The 20,151-nt window shown below is 38.8% G+C and overlaps 1 protein-coding gene across 1 annotated transcript in view; it reads right to left on the reverse strand.

Annotated features, from left to right (window-relative positions):
• Positions 1 to 58: 58 nt before the first annotated feature.
• Positions 59 to 20,151, reverse strand: part of helz (helicase with zinc finger) — a 54,739-nt gene continuing 34,646 nt past the window's right edge. The window contains exons 22-33 of the mRNA XM_067497656.1: positions 19,408 to 19,591; positions 18,672 to 18,900; positions 17,580 to 17,868; positions 13,787 to 13,832; positions 12,220 to 12,407; positions 11,313 to 11,517; positions 11,086 to 11,168; positions 10,142 to 10,646; positions 6,458 to 6,713; positions 5,657 to 6,281; positions 4,156 to 4,447; positions 59 to 4,016 (exon numbers count right to left, since the gene is read on the reverse strand). Coding sequence (XP_067353757.1) covers positions 3,661 to 4,016; positions 4,156 to 4,447; positions 5,657 to 6,281; positions 6,458 to 6,713; positions 10,142 to 10,646; positions 11,086 to 11,168; positions 11,313 to 11,517; positions 12,220 to 12,407; positions 13,787 to 13,832; positions 17,580 to 17,868; positions 18,672 to 18,900; positions 19,408 to 19,591 — 3,258 coding nt within the window. The 3' untranslated portion in view covers positions 59 to 3,660. The remainder of the gene's footprint in view (positions 4,017 to 4,155; positions 4,448 to 5,656; positions 6,282 to 6,457; positions 6,714 to 10,141; positions 10,647 to 11,085; positions 11,169 to 11,312; positions 11,518 to 12,219; positions 12,408 to 13,786; positions 13,833 to 17,579; positions 17,869 to 18,671; positions 18,901 to 19,407; positions 19,592 to 20,151) is intronic.

Here is a 20,151-nt window from a genome sequence, read left to right on the forward strand (position 1 = left end):
CAGGATTATTCTATGGTTGAGTCTAAATGACTGTTGTAGAAGAGACTCAAGATTCAAGCAGTTTCAATAAAAACACTTTAATAGAGAAACAAATAAAAAAGAAAAAAAAAACATTTGAAACACAGTCTAAATCCTTTATTATAACCACCACCAACTGAAATGAAGAATAGTAAAACAGACATATTCATTATTTTGTACCCACGAGGGAGGAACCAATGGGACTGGGAGGCTGGGAGAACAGGTGTGCCATTGATTCACTGCAGCAAGGGAAGAACAGAGGAGAGCAAACAGATAACAGGAAGAGATGTGGCGGTAATAGAAGGCTGAACACAGTGCTCTCTACTGGCTGGGCAAAAGGTTGCTCCCTTAACATGTGCCCCACACACACACACACGACGCCAAGCCTGGCTTCATTTTCTTAGGATGAACACTTCAACAAAAAGACAAATTCAGAAAATGTACGGCACAGTAATGGAAGGTGAGAACATTTCAAATGTAACTTCAACTGAAGAGTCAGTTCCCCTTTATTTACCAATAAAGACGTTGGCAAACTCATGTTTTGAAAGAATACAAATATCTTTATTAAATATGAAGGATTAAAAACTAATTTGCAAATCAAGAAAAAATGTAAATAAAATCCCTTTAAAATGTCTTTGGCTCAATCTCTTCTGCTTCAAATATAAATAAACGTGTAGCTGAAGAAGCGGTGAAATATTAGTATTGCACAAGATGAGAGATTAGCCAATGACTTTTTTTTTTTTTTTTTTTTTATAAATAGAAAGTGACTACCCCGTTAAGCACTTGTGAAATTTTATAAATGCATTGGGCACAAACCAGGGAGCAACCTCAGCTTTAGCCCCGCTAACTACAGAAGAAAAAAAACAAAACAAAGCAAAAAAAAAAAAAGTACATGACCATTACATATTTGATTGACATGTTAGTAAAATATTATAATAGTTTTGTTGATGATGTCACAAAATATTGTACACATCAAATAATATACCAAAATTTGACTGTGCAGACTGAACAAAAGCTTATTTTTTCTTCTTTTTTCCATCCACAAATGAAGGGAAACAAAAATAAGGAGGGATAAAAAGCAGCCAGGTCATCTCAACATGCATGGAAAGAAAACAGTCTTCACATTTAAAATAAAATCCATGTTGATTGTTCTAGAGCTGTGAAGTGATGAAAACAGGATAGATCCAGCAACATATACTTCAAATATGTATTGTACAGTGAAATAAGTCATCTGTTAACAGCTGCATCATAAACTCTACTCTTTGTCAAATCATCCAGATACCATCTTTAAAAAAGAAAAAGAAAAACAAAATCTAAAAAATTACAAGGTGTTGCAACTACCAGCTGGGTTGTTGTCCTTTTCTAGAATCACTATTTCGATTTTTTGTGAATTTGCATAATTAAAAAGGGCATACCTCTTCTTTGAACAGCTTCTACAAAATTGAGGCGCTCCCAAAGTTCTTGTTTGTAAATACCTATAAAATGCATATTTACAAGTATGCGTTGTTCTCCACCAATTAAAAAAATCTGGACCTTTGAATTACAATGTTAAAATAAAACATAGCTCATATGAGGCTCTGTGACTGTTCAGAACACAACATCTAAGTTGTTAGCTGTAAAGCATTAGCTTTCTGATGAGGGGATTTAACAGTGACTCACTGCAGTATGAAAGCCGTGGTTTTATTACAATTATACCAAATTGCGGATGGGCCTGTGGTGTTTTTAACATGACACAAGTAATGGCACCAAGCACTGCATGATGGTTTCCAATATTGCTTTCATCAAAGAACACACTGATAAATATACTGTTTAAGCATGTTTTTGTACTTTTTTTGTGTGTAACTCAAGAGTGGTTCAGGTGTTTTAGCAGTGAAATTGACTGAAATTCAAACAGTAACGCTCCTGTTTGTGTGTTTGTGGAAGCGTGAAAAAAAAAAAAACTGTATGTGGATGGAGCAGGTGAAGAGCATGGTCAGAGCACTTTCTAAAAAGGAATTCAATCAATTTACTGCTGTAATATCAATATATCAGACTGGTAAAGTGGATAATTTAGTTCTCTAAATGACAATAAAAACTTCAACATTACCAAGTCATTCCTGTTACTCAGTCTAAAAACAAACACACCATCAGTCATATGTTTTTGAACAGCTCAGTGTATTATTACTTTTACTTTTGATGCCGTGTATTTGAAAAATGTGATCAAGTTGAATTGGGCTTTTTTTTCTTGGACTTTTATAGGAAAGGATCTATATATTTGTTGGAGCTGGGTGCTATTATCTGTATAATGCAAGAGTGTATTGTTCACAGTAAGGTTCAAACTATTGAGATATTATTGAGGAAAGATTCTTATATTTCACTTCACAAATTTCAGGATATTTAGTCTAAAGTCAATACACTTAAGACTTAATCCAACAAAAATTGTGCATGTTCAAAAACATAACCGTCAGTGCTTATCACACCCTCAGATTCAACTTACCGATCATGACACACCACTCTCACCACTTCCTCCACTTTCACAAACCCTCAAGAGTACTGCAACCTTTAAAAGAAAACAAAAAACAACTCTGCATCCAGAAGTGACAAAAATATCATTTAACAAAAGTTTCATACATCCAGGTTATTGGAACAACTTCCCTGGAGAATATTATGTTGACCCCCAATGTGACACGAGTTGAGAAATGTGATGACTGTCTCAAGAAAGGGATAGAACAAAATGAAACAGAAAGAACTAAAAATGGCTGGGATAATCTTATCACAGAAGGATGTCTGGTGTTCTCTGATCCTTAAAGCAAACGGACAAGGGATGACATAGTTGCTTCTATACACCGTTTCTATTGTTGCTGCTGAGACAATGGTGAAACAGACAGAATCATTACTGTATTGTTTTAGTAAACACATTTACTACTAAATCACTTAAGATGAATTCCGGGCGATGAAGTCCAAAAATTAAGGATCAGAAGCCAACAAACGAAAAAAGAAGTTCTAATGTAAAGGCTAGCATGATACAAGACTTTAAGGGCATGCCAGTGGCATACAATTCAGTCTTATTTCTTTATATGTACAGATTAGAGGAAAATTTATCTACTTCTATACACTGTTCCATGAAGTTTCTGTCAGTTGACCACTTAGCTGTTGTCCATTACCACAAATACAGTAGTATGAAAATCAAAATGCAACGTCCACTCAAAACTGAGGAATACAAAATGAAAGAACTTCAACATACTTATTAAGTAACCAACAAAACTTAATTCAGTAAGGAAAGATAAGCAGGTAGCTAAATGGTCAACCAAATCTTCTGTTTTTATTTTGTTTGTTATTTTATTTTATTTTTTTTTTTACTTTTTTTGCATTACGTACATATACAAGTGTAGATAATATAAGTATATATTCATATATACATAATGAGTGTATGTATATATCAGTAATGCATTCATTATATATACTTATTCTCTTCACAGATATGTGAAACAGGAAAAAATTAATGTTACAAATAAAAAGGTTAAAATGAAACAAAAAGCAGAAAAAACTACTGATAGAAACAATTTGTAAATGCACTTTGTAATATTTTTTGGGGATTTTAAGAATGAGTTTTGCCTTTTTTATAGTTTTTATAGTTTTAATATTATGTGGGAGAGGTGAAACTCATTTAAAGTAGGAATAGTATCCGTTGCTACCATTTGAACTTCCTATACTCAGCTCTTGTAGGAGAGATAGAGGGTCGCTGTTCTTTTTGACCTGTTCAGGGCGAACAGCTCGGGGCTTGGGCGGGGCACGCAGAGCGCTCGCGTAGGACATGGTGGGTGGTTTGCTTAAATTTGGAGCTCCCTGGCTGACCTCTGTGGGAGTCTGCGGAGGCTGCTGCTGCTGCTTGTTATTGGGCATAAGGGGAGGAAACTGTCCAAGATGCTGAAGGGAATTGAGGGAGTGTGGGTGCGTCTGCTGTGCTGCTGTGACTTCAGCCTTCACCTGCTCATCTGTCTGACGAAGGGCCTTGGAAGCTGCCACAAGGAAAGATGACACCAAAGTAACAACACAGGTAAATTAAACTTGAGTAGAATAAAAACTTGAAACTATTACTTAAGAAAACTACAGAAGTTTAAAACACTGCCTAAAAACAGCATATTTGTTGATGCCTACCCAAAAGGTCCCGGGGCTGCGCAAGTGTGCCAGCTCCATTACATGGAATGTTCTGGAACGGGCCGGGACCTGCACCATTACTAGGCCAGGGATCATGCGAGGGATAAACGTAAGAGGCATGTGGGTGCTGATGATGCTGTATGTGTGGATGGGGGTGGTCCTGGTGGTCTGATGCACATGGTTGGGACTGCTGGGATAGGGAATTGTGGGTGTTGGCTGGAGATGGTTCATCTGGGAAGCTGGAGGAGATACGGCGCTGATAGAGAGGCCGACCCGGCCCCCGGGGTTCATACTATACAGACAGGTAGGGATAGATAATGAAAATTATCCAGAGAAAGTGAGAACATTTTAATAAATCAGACAGAGGATAGCCAATGTGAGCCAAGTCATTCATGTAATCCATCTCTGTGCTGCATTTGGCTACACTTCTTAATGATCAATTCTGCATTTTAATCAAATTAGGATGACTTAGGTTCCTAATTATACACATTTGGCTGTTGGCATAGCTTATTTTGATTTTATCAGGAGTCAAAATCTTTTTTTCTAGATCTTTTCTTCATGCAACATTAGGGGACGAATAATGGAGAAAAGGTTGATAAGACTAATCACATTCTAATGCTTACATCTGTTCTGATGTGGAGACAATTTATAGTGTGCAATGAATGTCTGGTTTCTCACTTTGGCGCTTTGAAACACGTTCCTGTCAAAACACATTTTAATGGGGATATCTGCACACAAACGTACAGTGCTGAACTGTCAACAATTCACACCCGACCTATATTGTGAATTTTAAGTGTGGCTTTGAAGCTTGAAAAAAGCTGACACAATCTAGAAAGGCAGTGTTGGCAAGGCATTTGTATGAGAAGAAACTAAAACTACATTATGCAACTTAGGCTAGCACTAACATGAGACATGAAATCCGTCCACTTTCCTCTTTAATGCCTTTCTACCAGAAGTGCTGCAAAATGGTATTCAATGAATTAATGGAGTCCACAGCTGACGGAGTGTAGCCTTTTTACCTATGGTTCCATCTTAATAACACAATTAAATATCCACAGTTTACTCCCTTTAACAGGACCAATGCCATGGCACCTTATAATGTGTGAAAGATAACAACAGTGTAAGCCCCACACATATAAAGGACCAGATATGCAGTACTATAAGAAATGTGAATTGTGAAACACAGTAAAGCCATCAGTGAAAATACATTTTGGCTCATACCACCTTGCACTTTACAATGCTATAGTTATAAACGGCTTTCGGCTTGTCCCTTCAGGGGACAAGGTAGCCCTTGGTGGCTGGGCGGGGGCACACATGGCTTTCAGTATCTCAACCTGATGCTCTACCTACTGAGCCACCAGGCCCCCTTACTTTTCAAACAATAGTTATATACATGGTATTTTGATGTAGGATTTTATAGGAAGGATTTTAGTTCGTTTTGGTTTACTACTAATTTCATGTCAATCATTAAATCCCAAATAGTAATACAAATAAATGTTACCTCATCTACACTGTGAAGGGCTGTGGCTGCTGATGTTCTCGGGGACAATGGGTGGTAGGACTCCTGCTCTGAACCTTGACTTTGTTGGTGCTGTTGGTGTTGTTGCTGCTGCTGGTGCTGATGGTGAAGCTGCATCAGGTGGACTTGCTCTGATCGGCTGGGGTGAGCCATGATGGACAGTCCATAAGGAAGCCCGTGGCTCTGGTTCCCTAACGGGTGGCTCTGTTGTGGTGGGCTCACTGATGCAGCTCCACTGTGGGACCACTGAGCCTCTTGGAGAAGGTATTTGACCTGGGACGAAGGGGGGCTGGCAGAGGGAGCTGGTGGCTGATGTGGATAGCTACCAGTATTGTAAAGGGGGTTCCCTGGGTGGTGGTGCTGCTGCAAAGCTGGTTTGTTGAGCAGGTTGTCATTAAGAACATCACGACCGGTGTCATGGGAGTATGGTCCTGATTGGTAAGGGCCAACATGGTTGGAGGTGGCAGCTAAAGCAGATGAAGGGTCACCTGAGGCACGGGACTGGCGGTACTGGAGAAGACGAGACTGAGGTGGGGGTTGCATCTCAGCTGATTCCCTGGGTTCAGGCTGTTCCTGTGGGGGCATCTCTCTCAAGAGACCTGGATACCTGGGAATTTAAGATGCATTTGAATTTAGTATATTGTTTCAAAGCAACAGCTGGTCCAAGTCTGATTACACTGATCTAGTTTCCACAAAATGTTTAAATTTACATATCACTTTAAAAAAAATGTAGCCACCGTGCCATACAAATGACCCAAAATACATACTGGTTTTGAGTCTAACCTGGTGAATGCTGGTCCAGTGGAGGCAGAAGTGACAGCTTCATCGTCCATGTTGGCACTAAAGCCCCAGCTTGCAGCCCGGAGCAGCTGATGGGGAAATCGAGCCATCCCGGGCTGAGCAAGGTGCGCGAGCTGTTGGGGCAGGGGGAAGGCAACACTGCCCTGGATGAAAGGACTTGTTGCTTCACCCCACTGGCCCAGCCGTGCTGCGTGCTGCTGCTGGCTCAGGGCTTCTAGAGCCATGGGACCTTGGAGGTCTGAAAGGCAATTATTCATTGTAATTCTGTAAATTACGGACCCTTACACAGTGGAGACTCACTTTAAACAGTTTTTTTTTAATCAATCAGTACTAAGTAAACAATTTGACATTAAAAAGGTACTAATTGTGTCAACATAATCTAACTATTTTTTAATACATATGATGGAAAACTATTATTAGCTCAGTTGGCAAGGCAGTTGTCCACAGAACACAGGGTCAGTGGTTCGATCCCCGGTCTCAGCTATGTGTCGAAGTGTCTCTGGGCAGGACACTGAACCCCTAACAGCCCATTCCAATCCCCAGATGTGCAGTGCCGGGGAGGGAGGGTTGCGTCAGGAAGGGCATTCGGCGTAAAAACTGTGCCAAATCAACATGCGGACAATGTGAAATAGTCCCTGTGGCGACCCTGAACTCACGGGATAAACCAAAAGGACAAAAAAAACAAGTAAAGTAAAACTATGGTAAATGGTTGCACTTATAATCGGCACTTATACAGCGCTTTTCTACCTATTGGCACTCAAAGCGCTTTACACTGCTTCTCATTCACCCATTCACACTCACAATCACCCACACACACACACTCATACACCGGTGGGGGAGTTGCTATAGGGCTGGCCAACGCTCATCGGGAGCAACTAAGTTGGGGTTTAGTGTCTTGCTCAAGGACAATTCGACATGTGTCCAGAGCCGGGGGATTGAACCAACAACTGTGAGATTGGTGGACAACCGCTCTACCTTCCTGCACCACAGTCGCCCATATTATTCTGTTCCACTATCAGCAATTCAGAGATTGTGTTTTGTTTGTTTGCCACTACAAAATCTAGTCAACTCTAAGTACTAAAGCCAAATTTAACAGCATATAAACAAGTTAGTGGCGGCAGTTGCACTATAGAAAAGGATACAGTGAAGGGGAAGGATTCCTTTGGGTGGGGCAACTGTAAGTGTGGCCATTCTCTAACTGGGCAGGTTCATCAAACCTGGTTTAACATAATAGAGGTCTACAGAGAGTTCCTGAACTAAACAGTTAAGTTTTCTTCCTGTGCATTGTGGGACACTGTATTCACATGTATGTTCTTCTCAAAACGGTGATATCAAATCAATTTGCCAGGAGTTGGACTCCTGTCAAGTCCAAACGTATGTCAAAGTTAATTAAAGCAAACAGAAGCTTTAAATGTCGAAAGAAACAGTTAACATTTAGAGTAACTGCAGGCAAATGTCTTCATAGGCACAGTATCTATGCTGATCTTTCAGCTTTACTATGGACACTAAATTGAAATGACCATTTCATGTTGCAATATACTTCAATATACTGTAAAGATAATGTTCATTACAACTATGTCATTACAGCAGCCTCCGCAGACTCCCACAGAGGTCAGCCAGGGGGCTCCTATGCAACTTCATCAACAGCCCCAATCTGTGCTGTAATGAAGTTTAAGTAAATATGTAACTTATATAAAACATCACTAAAACGTAGTAATACATCATTTCGCTGTAACTATTGCCAACGTGAGCATTGTACCACATCCAAAGATGGTTTTCTTTAAAATTCCATAGATTGATGAAGACAAGAAAGAGAGGAGAGGTAGAAGAAGGTAAAGAGGTGGGGAGCGAGCGCCACTGTTTACGTAAGTATCAGTGATGCACTTATACAGGCTATAAGTCAAATGCATGCAGCAGCTGAATGTGTGAATTGAAGCAAACAAAAGAGAGAAGCCCAAACATAGCCCGTACTTCTGTGAGACTATTCATCGTAGCCTAAGTACCAACTTGTTGAGTTCTTACATTTACAACAAAGTTGTATATGGAAACTCATCATTGCTTATAGCAATGTAAAGCTATTCTCACATTTTCTAATTTACTAAACAATTCAGTAGGTGAAAACAGACCTTTGGAACAGGATGCAAGGAGAGTACTGTATGAGAATATTGATAAATGGGTCTCATATGGGAGAATTTCCATATAATTATACCATGGTAAAATTAATTAATGGCATAAAAGTACAGAAAATCAAGCACACTGTGTTCGTGATGGGAAAATTCTCTTTACCATTTTGTTTCAAAATGCCAAGGTGTTAAAACTGCTGTCTGCACAAACTTCAAAGTTTATAATAGCTTAATTTGACATTTCGACATGTGGCTTTCATCGGTTTGGCATGTTTTTATTTATTTATATTTCTCAAAGATGGTTTTAACTTCTTCTATTGTTAAGTATTTAGTTTTACTTGAGTAAAGAAATAAAATATTTTAGTGTGTGTGGGCAGAACCTCTATCATCCTCTTGCCACCATGCCCGAAAGACTTAAGGAGAAACACTGCTTCCCATAAACAAAATACCACAGGATAATATGGATGACAATGGAAGAGACAATGCATTAGACTGACATTTAACAGAAAATGTCAGAAAGTGTTTTACTGAACAACTAAAAACATACACGCCCATTTGCTTGCTTTAAATCCTCCGTACAATTCGGGCCAGAGCAGGATGATGCATGCACAGGCTCATAACCTTATTGGCTTTGTACTCAGGGGCTTGCAGGATAACGTAAGTATAATCCCTGAAGTGTCTCACTCAGATATTGGCGTTTATACATACAACCATACATATTGTTTTTGCCTGAATCCAAACTTTGACTCAGCAGTCTCATCTTTAATTTCTTGGCTGTATCTCTTACAGAATAATCTTCCTTTCTCAAGACATGTATAGACTGATGAGTTTTAAGGAAAGATTTTTTTGTTTGGCAATATTTAGTTCTCATTTACAATGTAAATGAGGGGTCACTCTCCCTATGGAGGAAAACCCAAACAAAACATATAATATTGTTTTACTGGGCATGAATATTTCAACATCTGGGAGGGACATGCATGATCAATTTAAGAGCATCCCCCATTGAATTTCTGGAAACACTGATAAGTAGAATGTTATGGATTTGTCCGGCGGTAAGTGCTAAAACGTTTAACATGTAATCAATGATGTGACAATGATGTGATTATTCTGCGCTCAAACATGCTTAAAATTTTGTATTTTTATTTTAGATAAATCATTTTATAATGTCATAGTTAGATAAATAATTGATGATTTTGTATTTGTTTCGTAATCCTTTTACGAACATTTCAATCAATGAAACTAACAAAAGATAATAGAAATGCAAAAGTGTGTAGAGGTTTCCAAACTTTTTCTTGACAGTGTAAATATTTGTAAAAGCTAGTATCGAAACCAGAATGAGAGCTCAACTTTACAACTTCCATTCTCTAGTACATTTGATATTGAAATTATTATTTGATTAACTGATTAAAAATGTGTCATTAATAACACAAAGAAAATTAATTATAATAACTAATATATAATAATTCAGTTTATACGTATATTAGGACTATTTCACTGTGTTCTAATATTCTAAGCTTAGGAGAAATGATGATGTTCCACTCACCTAGACCATCTCCCAAGCTTCCATCCTGTCCGTCTTCCCCAAAGCTGTTAACCCTGTTATGCTGCGACAGGCCAGAGTGGTGGACCCCTGGGTGGCCCAGTGGAGTCCTAATGGAACTACTTCTCTCCTCCATCCCCCCAGACTCTGGCCCATCCAAAGTAGGAGACTGGACAACCCTGTGAGTGGGCATGGGACCACTGAAGAAGGAGGCGTTGTGGCTTCCACCAGTGTAGGCAGGACTGAGCTGTTGCTGCTGCTGCTGTTGATTCTGTTGGGCCATTCCTGGGTGTTGACCGACTCGATAAGGAAGCCTGGAGACTGGATACTGTGGGGGGAAGGCTCTTCCACTGGCAGCTGGAAAAGCTGGGTTGGGTGGTGCCAGGTGGTAGTTGAGGGGTCTTTGGGCAGCTGGGGGATCTTTTCGATGGAGCAGTGTGTTGGGAAATCCAACTAGGCCATCTGCCTGTGAGTCTAGACTCCGACTTTGGCCTGTGTCTAAATCTCCCTGCGCCAAAAAAATAGACACCAACACAGACACTATTATTAAAAATATTTATAGCTGGTCAACTTAGTTTATTTTATAGCATCACACAGTTGAAAAGCTTGCCCACTTGCCTGGGGCAAGAAAACTGTTCGACAAGTGGAATGCAAGTGAAAAATTAATGTGACGTTGATTTATAGTAATTTTGAAAAGTAAAGATGATATATTATGACCTCTCTATTGTATGATTTGTATATTATAGTAATAATAATAATTGTCCAAATCACACCTTATTTTATTTATCTTTTAATAGGTCTACATTTTGATATTGGATAAGTTTCCAACAGCCAAAATAACTGGTCTTAAAATATCAATGTCAAGCCCTGTTTTACATTAAATACGTAAGTCACTGTTTATTAAAAAACAAGCATTTTCAAACAAAAATGCCTAAATACAAACTTGCCTGTTTTTCCTTCATGTCTGCAGTTTTCCTCTCTGGTGTCTGAAGACAGCTCTGCTCCGATTTTGGACATCCATCTAATTTACCTAAGTCAAAACCAAAAGAAAACAAACCTTTTGGCTATTTTTGGCATTTACAGTTGCTTCTCTGAATTTAATTCTGGTGGTGTTGAATATAATGAAACCATGTTGATTTTGGTTGGTATCATCTAATTAAAAATCTAGACCTACCATTTCTGATCGGGTCTGCTTGCAGCTCCTTGTCAGGGCTTGGCTGACCCATCCCTAGAGGAGAGGGGTGGGCCACCCCACTGTAAGGCAAAGGAGAACTTCGATTCTGGGCCTGTAGCAGATTGAAGTTGTAGGCCATGGCTGCTGAATGATTCATGATCCGAGGGTCCACAGCGAAACGATTCTGGTAACCTGGCCATGGCAACTTTAGAAAAAAAAAAAAGACAAGGATGGACAGATTGGACAATATATCAATACAGATGTCAGGAAGGTAAATACACATACATACAGATTACCAGTAGATTACCAACAGTGATGTTTAAAATGACAGAAGTCCCATTAATTGCACACACACAATTGCACAACATATTCTAATAGACAGACGTGAGCTACATAATAAGTGAGGATAAATCTACAGAGAAATGTGTAGTTAAGTCACGCCATGTTAACTGCTGAGGGATGAATCCTGTGTGGCTGGAGCCAATCCCAGGTGTCATAAGGGTGAGAGGCCACCCTGCACAGGTTGCTAGTCTATGTAAGGACAATACAGAGGACATACACGGACAGACAACGGTTCATGCACACATTGACATCTATGGGCAATTTAGAGTCACCAATTAACCTAAGATTTATGTCTTTAGACTGTGTGATGAAACCAGAGTCAGCCGAGGACATGAACCCGCGACCTTCCAGCTGTGAGGTGGCAGTGCTCACCACTCCTAGTGCTACCATTTTGTATGAAAATAATGACTGATAAAGCTGACCTCACCTGATATTGTGGAATAAATTTAAGTTACGACAAAGAATGCCCATTTTTGATATTTTCTCAGAGGTTAAAATTTCCATGACATTTTTATGAAGCGTTTGTGTTCATTTGTCAGATTTTTACAAAAATAACAAAACTTACATGCAGAGGCATAGGCATGACCATGTTTCCACCATACACAGCTGGCACGTAGAGGATACTGGCGCCTGTGTGAGGGTCGATCCTCTGCACAGGACTGGGTGACTTCCCCATGCCAGCAGGTGTGCTTCCTAAAGGTGGTGTGAATGGTCGAATAGGGTTTCCCATCAACACAGCTGGGTTGGTTTGGACTGCAAGGACAAAATACATATAAATGCATATTGCTTCCTAATAATTTATGTAAGAAAGACAAAACTAGGGTGTATGTAATCATTCGTAACCTAGAATGTTTGAAAACTCATTCTTTAGGATTAGTAAAATGTAAATGATAAACAAACTATTATTCTTTACATGAAAGAAGAATGCTGTACATATTTCATTACATATTTTACTTTAGCCTCATCTATCTAGCAGACAATCTAAGTTTTAAGTGATTGAAACAACCCAATTGTCTTTCCCTAGTAAACATAATTCTAACAACTCCTTGCTGTGTTTTTCAAGGCTGCATTGCTCTGACGGCTTCAAATAGCCTCAGGCCTTCATGCATCCATCTGGGCCTCTGTTTTAGACTGGCTCACATCAAGCTGTTGAGATATGTGTAGGAAGTCAGAAAAAATATACAATGGAAACTCTGTTATTGTAGCAGTTCTGTTGTTAATCAGAACAGCAGATTAACTTTTTGTACAAGACTGTATGTGTAAACATACAGCAATGATACATATTGAGACGCATCATTGCTACATCTCAATAGCATTGTACACCTTTGGGAATATGACACTGCTGCTGTATTGAAGATACACACTGTATTACAATCAAAGTTTTTCCTTTTAAGTACATATCTCTTCTTGTTTTGTCTATCTGCAAAAGAGGCACTAAGAGACTTCAGGTATCACCAACTATTAAGTACCATTGTATATTCTTCTGGACCACCATTCACAGTAGAATTCCTACATTTCCCTGACTGTATGTGTATATGTAAGAACGCAAACGTCGGAGTAAGAAGCTCCTGACATTATCAGAACTTAATCCTGTGAGCCCCGTAGTACAACATGTTATGTCCATCAGCTCACATTTGTGTCCTAATTGTTTTTAAGATTTAAAGCAAACAAATGGGAATGTTGAAGACTCGTCTGCCAGTGTGGTCAAATTTAACTTTTTTGGGTTTGTTGTTTTTTTATATGCACAGCTCCTATGTGCAATGTGTAAACAAAACACTGTTTTCCGCAGCCTAAGTTTTCGATCATTTGCCTTCTGTGCGCGCTAACTGCATACTGATATCAAGCAGTTTCTCCTGTGAGGATGGTCTACCGCTGTGTCTTACATGTAAATTCAACTATGGACAATGTCTGTGACTAATTTCTCCCGACAATGTCCAGAGTTCTGTGAAACAGGCTTGGTACAAATCTCAATTTGAACCTACATTTAAATTCATATTTGTAAGAGAAATTAGATATTTACAAAGTAAACAAAGAATGCCAGGCCAAAAGACAGTCCATTGATAGTGCACTATATGATACCTTGAGGTCAAGATATTTAACCAAGGAAAACATGGACAGTAGTTTACACTCACCATATCCTTCAGGTGGAAGGTGCTCTGTGTGGTTTGCATGTTTTCCCTGTAAGACAGAGAAAACATTAGGAAATCATAAAGCAAGACAAAGATGAGAGAATCAATCAACTACAAGTATAAGATTTAGGTAAGTAGCAGGCACAGTATGGCCCTTACTGTCCCACATCTGTCACTACAGGTATAGGAGCAGACCCAGTATCTGGGGGGCAGGAATAAACCTGGCCAGCAAAGCACAGCAATAGTTAACAAATCCTAAACAGCATTTCTTGCTTTAGCGTCTGCTAAGCAAGCAGCTATTGGCCATCTTGCCCCTGTATTTGAGAGCTGCTCGGTGGGATGTGAATATTTATGTCCCATACGTGTGTTGTAGCGAGTGAATCGACTGAAAGCGAACAAATGATTATGTCAATAACGTATGTTCCCCTAAGGAGACGAAGGAGGTACAATACTATGCTGCTGAACTCAGCTGTGAGAGCTGAGTTCGGTGAAGATGGGCTTTTGAATTGAGGGAAAAACTTTGGGCGACAGAAGTTTATGTGATCAGGTGGGGCTGCACAAACGTCACTACACCTTGCCAACCTTTACGGCATGAAAAAAGGCGTCTTCAGCCAGATCACAAGGGGGTGATTTCCCATACATTTGTTATACCCATTCCTCTCTTTCAGGGAATAGAGGTAATAGATATAACCATTGACAGAAAGTCAGTGCTTATTCCTTGGTGTGGAGTTAAATCATCATCATTAACAAATGGAAGGAATATGGTACAGGTCTGCAACTGCCTAGAGCAGGTTGTTCTCAAAAACTGAATGAAAGGAGTAAAGGAGGCCAGCATAAAACCTCAGATTTTCCTGTATAAGTTACAAGCTTCAGCGGGAACTATTGCAAAAATCCAAGTGTTGATCATTAAAAAGTTAAATTGAAGTGAAAAAAAAAAAAAAATCTAAGGTGAAAACTTCATAGCCTCTTTTGATATCCCGATTTGCAAAACTACTTATGTCACTTGCTACTACAGTTGTTTAGTAAGTTTCAGTCCTTAAAGTACTTTAATAAACCACAACTGAAATCTCATAAAGGGAGAAGTAACACAACAAGGACTCATCAATAAATCCCCTAAAGAAACCCAAACAATCAGTCAATGTACCCCATCGTTACTGTCACACAGTCAGATATGACTTACAGTAAATCTACCTAACCCCGCTATTGTCCAGAATCATACAGCCATAACACTGCATCAGCAGACAAATTATTCAATAACAATAATGGATAGTGTAGTTAGTATCGGATCAACTTAAGATTTATTTTACTCATGAACTCTTTTTTTCCCCCAATTGGCTGCACAATAATGTTAATAATTTATTAGCATTAATAATAATGCTAATAAATATGTTTGAATGCAGACAAAAACACAGCCCCTCACAAAAGGCTCACATAAGAAACAGACTTCTTCCATTACATTTTTACTATATTGCTATGTTGATACAGTAAATGGTAATTCTGTTAAAATTGTACGCAAGGATGGAAAGCATAACTGAACATAATTTATCGAATTAACACAATACATTAAAAACGAAAATAAAATAGACATACCAGGACTCACCATGTCATTTATGGTCATACAGTAATAAACCAGCCAGAACATGTGTGAAAATAGAGAAAATGAGCAAAAGGAATCCAATTATGCAAAAAAGGTAAATCTGCCAAGGACTCTTCATGCAAACTTCTCCCGTTGCATAGCAATTTTAAATAGAACGTAAAACATCACTTATGTTTACAGCATAAACTCCAGCTTAAGAAGCATCCAAAAATATTGACACAAGAAAAATATTTAACAATTTATTTCCATACGTAAAAAGTTTTCACTTCACATGCAGCTTTACTGATATGACTCCGTGCCAAAAATGGTGACTGTCATACAGGGGAACAGCTGCAATATTTCCTTAACCATTTTTCTATTTAAGCTAGCCAAAAAAGGAGGAGAAATGGTTGTAGTTTAACTGGTTTTAGAGTTAGTTTGGTTCTCCATCTGTCATTGAAGTGCTATACTGAATTATGATGGGAAATCAATGGCCAAAGGCAGTAGTAGGCTGGGGAGAGGAGAAGAAATATATGGAAGTGTGATGGTGGTGCACACACTCAAGAATATGTGCTAAGAAGAAGTCAGACAAGTTTGGCTTAAAAACATGAATTCAATTTGTAGCCAATACCAGCCCAAGGATCCCTTTTTATTTCCAAATAATAATGGGTTATGGAATAAATTACAGAAATTATTTTTTAAAAATCCAATTACAAATGTCAAAAATTGTGCTAGAACTGAAGCAACAAAAGCCTTTTTAATATAAGACATGTTAATCACAAGCACCACAGTCTTGCATACTTTCACCACAACACCATCTGTGTCTGAAAACAGCACCTCACAATTAAAAAAACGATGCTTAATGAACATGCTGCATGGTTTGGTTTTCTTTTTTTTGTTCGATTCAAGAGAATCGATGAATTTCATAGTGTTCTTTGCCCTCAGTTATATTACTGCTTTGAAAACTTACTTCATTAAAGCTCCACCGTGACCAACAATAAAGGATGCAGCATCTCTACAAATTGAATTATTAACACATCTCGTGTCCCACAGTTAAACACTATGATAATTACGAGAACTTATTTTTTTGAGATTGTATAATGCTTGTAAGTAAAGTACAAGTGAAAACTTTATCAGCAAGATTTATGAAAAAGGGTCATAAAAGCAGGAAAATCCAACACAACATTATTATTTATCAGAACCATAAATTAAGCACTTTTAATCGGTTTGAATTAGTCTGGTATTAAATGTTGACAGTCCAAAATTAAATGTCATTTGTATAGATATTTTTTTTCTGTAAACCATACTAGGTGCATTAAGCATGTTCAGGAGTGTCAACAATGGTCTGACCTTTAAATTAGCAACATCCGGCATATACTGGTGGACACAATATATTGCATAGTGTATAGCGGTAGCACTGTGTCTGTGTGTTGTGTGATTCTAAGCTATATAGAATGACTGTGGCAATGGAGATGGGGAGAGAGAGAGAGAGAGAGAGAGACAGACAGAGGTAGAAAGAGGAAGTGTGTGTCCCTCTAGCTGGCTGGTGCTGCGGAGCTGTGGCTCATTACACCCAGTGGGTGATGGCAGCAGGTTGGCAGCTGTGGTGATTTCGTTAACCTTTACCTTAGGGCAGGCAGGGAGGACAGACAGACATACAAAGACATTTCGACCCAAGCTAAACAAACAACACATCCCTTCTGCCAACCTGCGATGTTAATTTCCTATTTGTGTTGTTTTTCTGGGCCTGAAATGAACTATAAAGTAATTTAAATTAAGTCATTTAACAAATATGTGTTTTGTGCCTGTATGTGCAAAGTTGTCCGCATTTTTCTAGTCTAAAAACAAGATTGACTCAATTTATTCTTGATTTGTTTGGCATTTCCACAAACCACTGAGTTACTTCTATTGTAGAAAATTCTACAATATTAGAAGCCTTCAAAACGCCTTCTACCCTAACTCTTTATATCTAATTTCTGCTTTCCCACTTTGTTTTTCTTCCCTATAGCTCTCCCCTTTTCTTCTGTCGTTAATGTATATTCAAATATACAAGTAACTTTGTGTATACTGATATACCTTTGTGTATATCAGTCCGTCTTTGTGAAATGGCTTCAGTCTGGTGTCAGGATTTGTAAAATTCAAACTAAAGATGACCAATTAGAAATGATGGAAATGGTTTTTTCACTATATTGTGTCCCACTTCCTAAAGAACCACCTTACCTTGGGCGGTGACTGCTGCTGTTGCTGCTGCTGCTGGGGACCCTGTTTGATGGAGGTGGGCTGTGCATGCTGAGGATGCATGTGATGGTGGGGGTGAAGGGCCTGTGAAGAAGAATGAAGCCCTTGCAGGGGCCTGAGGGCACGAGGAATGAACTCTGGGGCCAGTGGATTGAGGACGTAGGTCTTTTTGAGCTCCAGGGCCTCCAACTGAGCCTTGATCTGCTCAAAGGTGATGCCATGTAGGCTTGAATTTTCATGGCAGATGGAGATAAAGTGCTCCCAAAATTTTCTGGAAAAATACAAAAGAAGGAAACAATGGGTGAAGAAAGAAGTTTCACTTTTATTCTCTTGTTTTATTTCTCCTTGTTTGGGGTGTTTCATTGATCATTTTGGTGAATTTTTTCATACTGGCAGTGTAACAAATTACTGCTTGGGGGTTTACCACAAAAGATCAATCCAGTTTTAAACAAACTTGGTAAGCAGGTGTAAAGAGAAGAAAGGAGACGGGAAGGGAAAAGCAGCAAAAAGATGAAGCACACTAAATGGCAAAAAAATTAACGCTCCAAGGCAAAACATGTATAAGCCTAGATGAATCTAATCAAGAGAACAATTAAATAATTCTCAACAAAACTAGATGAAATTGTAAAACAGTGGAAACTGTATACTGACAATCCCAAACAACCAAAAACCTGAAATGCTGCAATGACTAGTTAATTCAAAACAGTCCGTTGCTATGGAGATAGGGGGAAATGGGTTGACAGCATCTCAGAGCTATATGACAACAGATGCTGGCACCCAAAAGCTCAATTAACAAAGAAAAACAAACACGTGTCCATCTCTTACCTGATCCTACTGTTCTAAACAAAAGACTGATTTATTTTTCTTTGTAGACACATAGCCACTTTTTACAAGTGCACATATGCATGAAAAAAGGATGGGACATTAACATTTAAAAAGTGATGTCGAGAAGCTATAGTGCAGTTTACATGGCGCTGTGTCTTTTTCAATATTCCTTCATATTAACTATACTTGAGCATAAACATCTGCTTTGCCAGAGATGTTAAATTTTTAGTCAAAATCGTCAGTTTTTACCTGCATCGGCCAACAGAGCACAGTGCTATAGGGTCTCCCACTACTGCAACCAGAGATTGTGCTCGCGTTATGGCCGTGTTAAGGAGCTTGTAGTTGGAAAGGAAGCCATAGTCAAGGTCCTCGGTTGAGTCTTCGACCAGCTGCTCTTTACGCTTGATCGCCGTCTGCTTGTGCTTGCAGGTGTGCCGTGTCCGTACAGTGCTGAGGAACAGCACCCGGAACTGTTTACCTGAAAATCATTTATTCATTATTTTATTTGCCAGTACTCTGAAAAAAGAAAACAGTATTCAAAGAAGCAAATGCCATAAAAGAAAGTTTGCAGGTTAGATCATGGCAATCTGGCAGAATTTTCCCTTAGGGTAATGGAGATACCAATTTACTATAAGCATGTTTCCTGTAGAGTCAAGTATTATCTAATATACAAATTTATGTAAAACAATCTAAGATACATTAATAAGGTGCTTGGGGATTCTTGGGTGGGTTTATATGTTTGTGTGAAACTACTGTTTTGATTGCCTAACCATAGCTGCTTTCTCCAAATTTTTATTTAATTTGGATTAAGCACCATCACATTAACAGATTAATCATAACAAATTTCAGTGCCTTAAATAATCTGCATTGTTCTTTTCCATATGAGAAAATGAATCTCAAACTATTCAAACCGATGCATTATTCTGGCACTAGGGTCAGTGTCTGGGCCAGTGACTTACACACACAAACATCCTCCTTTTCTTACCTTGGACATTAAGTACTCTTTCCACGCTGACCTCATGCATTCTCTTCTTTCGAAGCTCAGCACGAATGCGAAACACCTGGTCAGCATAAGGTGAAACCACCCCAATGCTGCCCTCGTCCAGTTTGCCCCAGGCCACGGGCCACTTCTTGCGCAACTCCTCCACTCGCTCGACAATCTCAAATACCTGTGGGGACAGAGAAGCAGCATGAGAGGAAGAAGTGACAGAGAGCTAAAAATCCATGCTCTTTGACTCAGTAACTTTTAGGGTTCTACTGACCAATAGACAAAGTATCAAATCCCAAATGTGTCAAATCTAAACTGACCTAATATTACAAAAAGAGTACAAAAACCTCATTGAAGAGTAAAATAAACCACTGATTTTACCACTTCTGGTAAAATGTTGCAACTGTAATTAGAAGGGAACTTTGACGAGTTCCCACAGTATAAATGAGCTTCTGAAATCAATGTAACTCAACAGAGTCTCATGTTAGCATTTCAAAGAATTAAAAGAGGCCTAGCAATTAGTTATTGGAGCCAGTGTTGGTATTTTGTTCTATTGTTTTTTTTTTTGTCATATGAGCAGTTTTCCAATGTCTATTCAGGGCTTTAAGTGTAGTGCCAGATGCTTTGGAATGTCAAGAAAATATTGTCTTCCACCTGACACTAAGCCCATCAGAGACTTGCACAAGAAAAACAAAACAAAAAAAAGTTTTTAAAATGTATTTTAATTTTGCAAGAATATAA

The sequence above is a fragment of the Channa argus genome, chromosome 3 (genome assembly GCF_033026475.1).
Source record: "Channa argus isolate prfri chromosome 3, Channa argus male v1.0, whole genome shotgun sequence".
Classification (NCBI taxonomy): domain Eukaryota; kingdom Metazoa; phylum Chordata; class Actinopteri; order Anabantiformes; family Channidae; genus Channa; species Channa argus.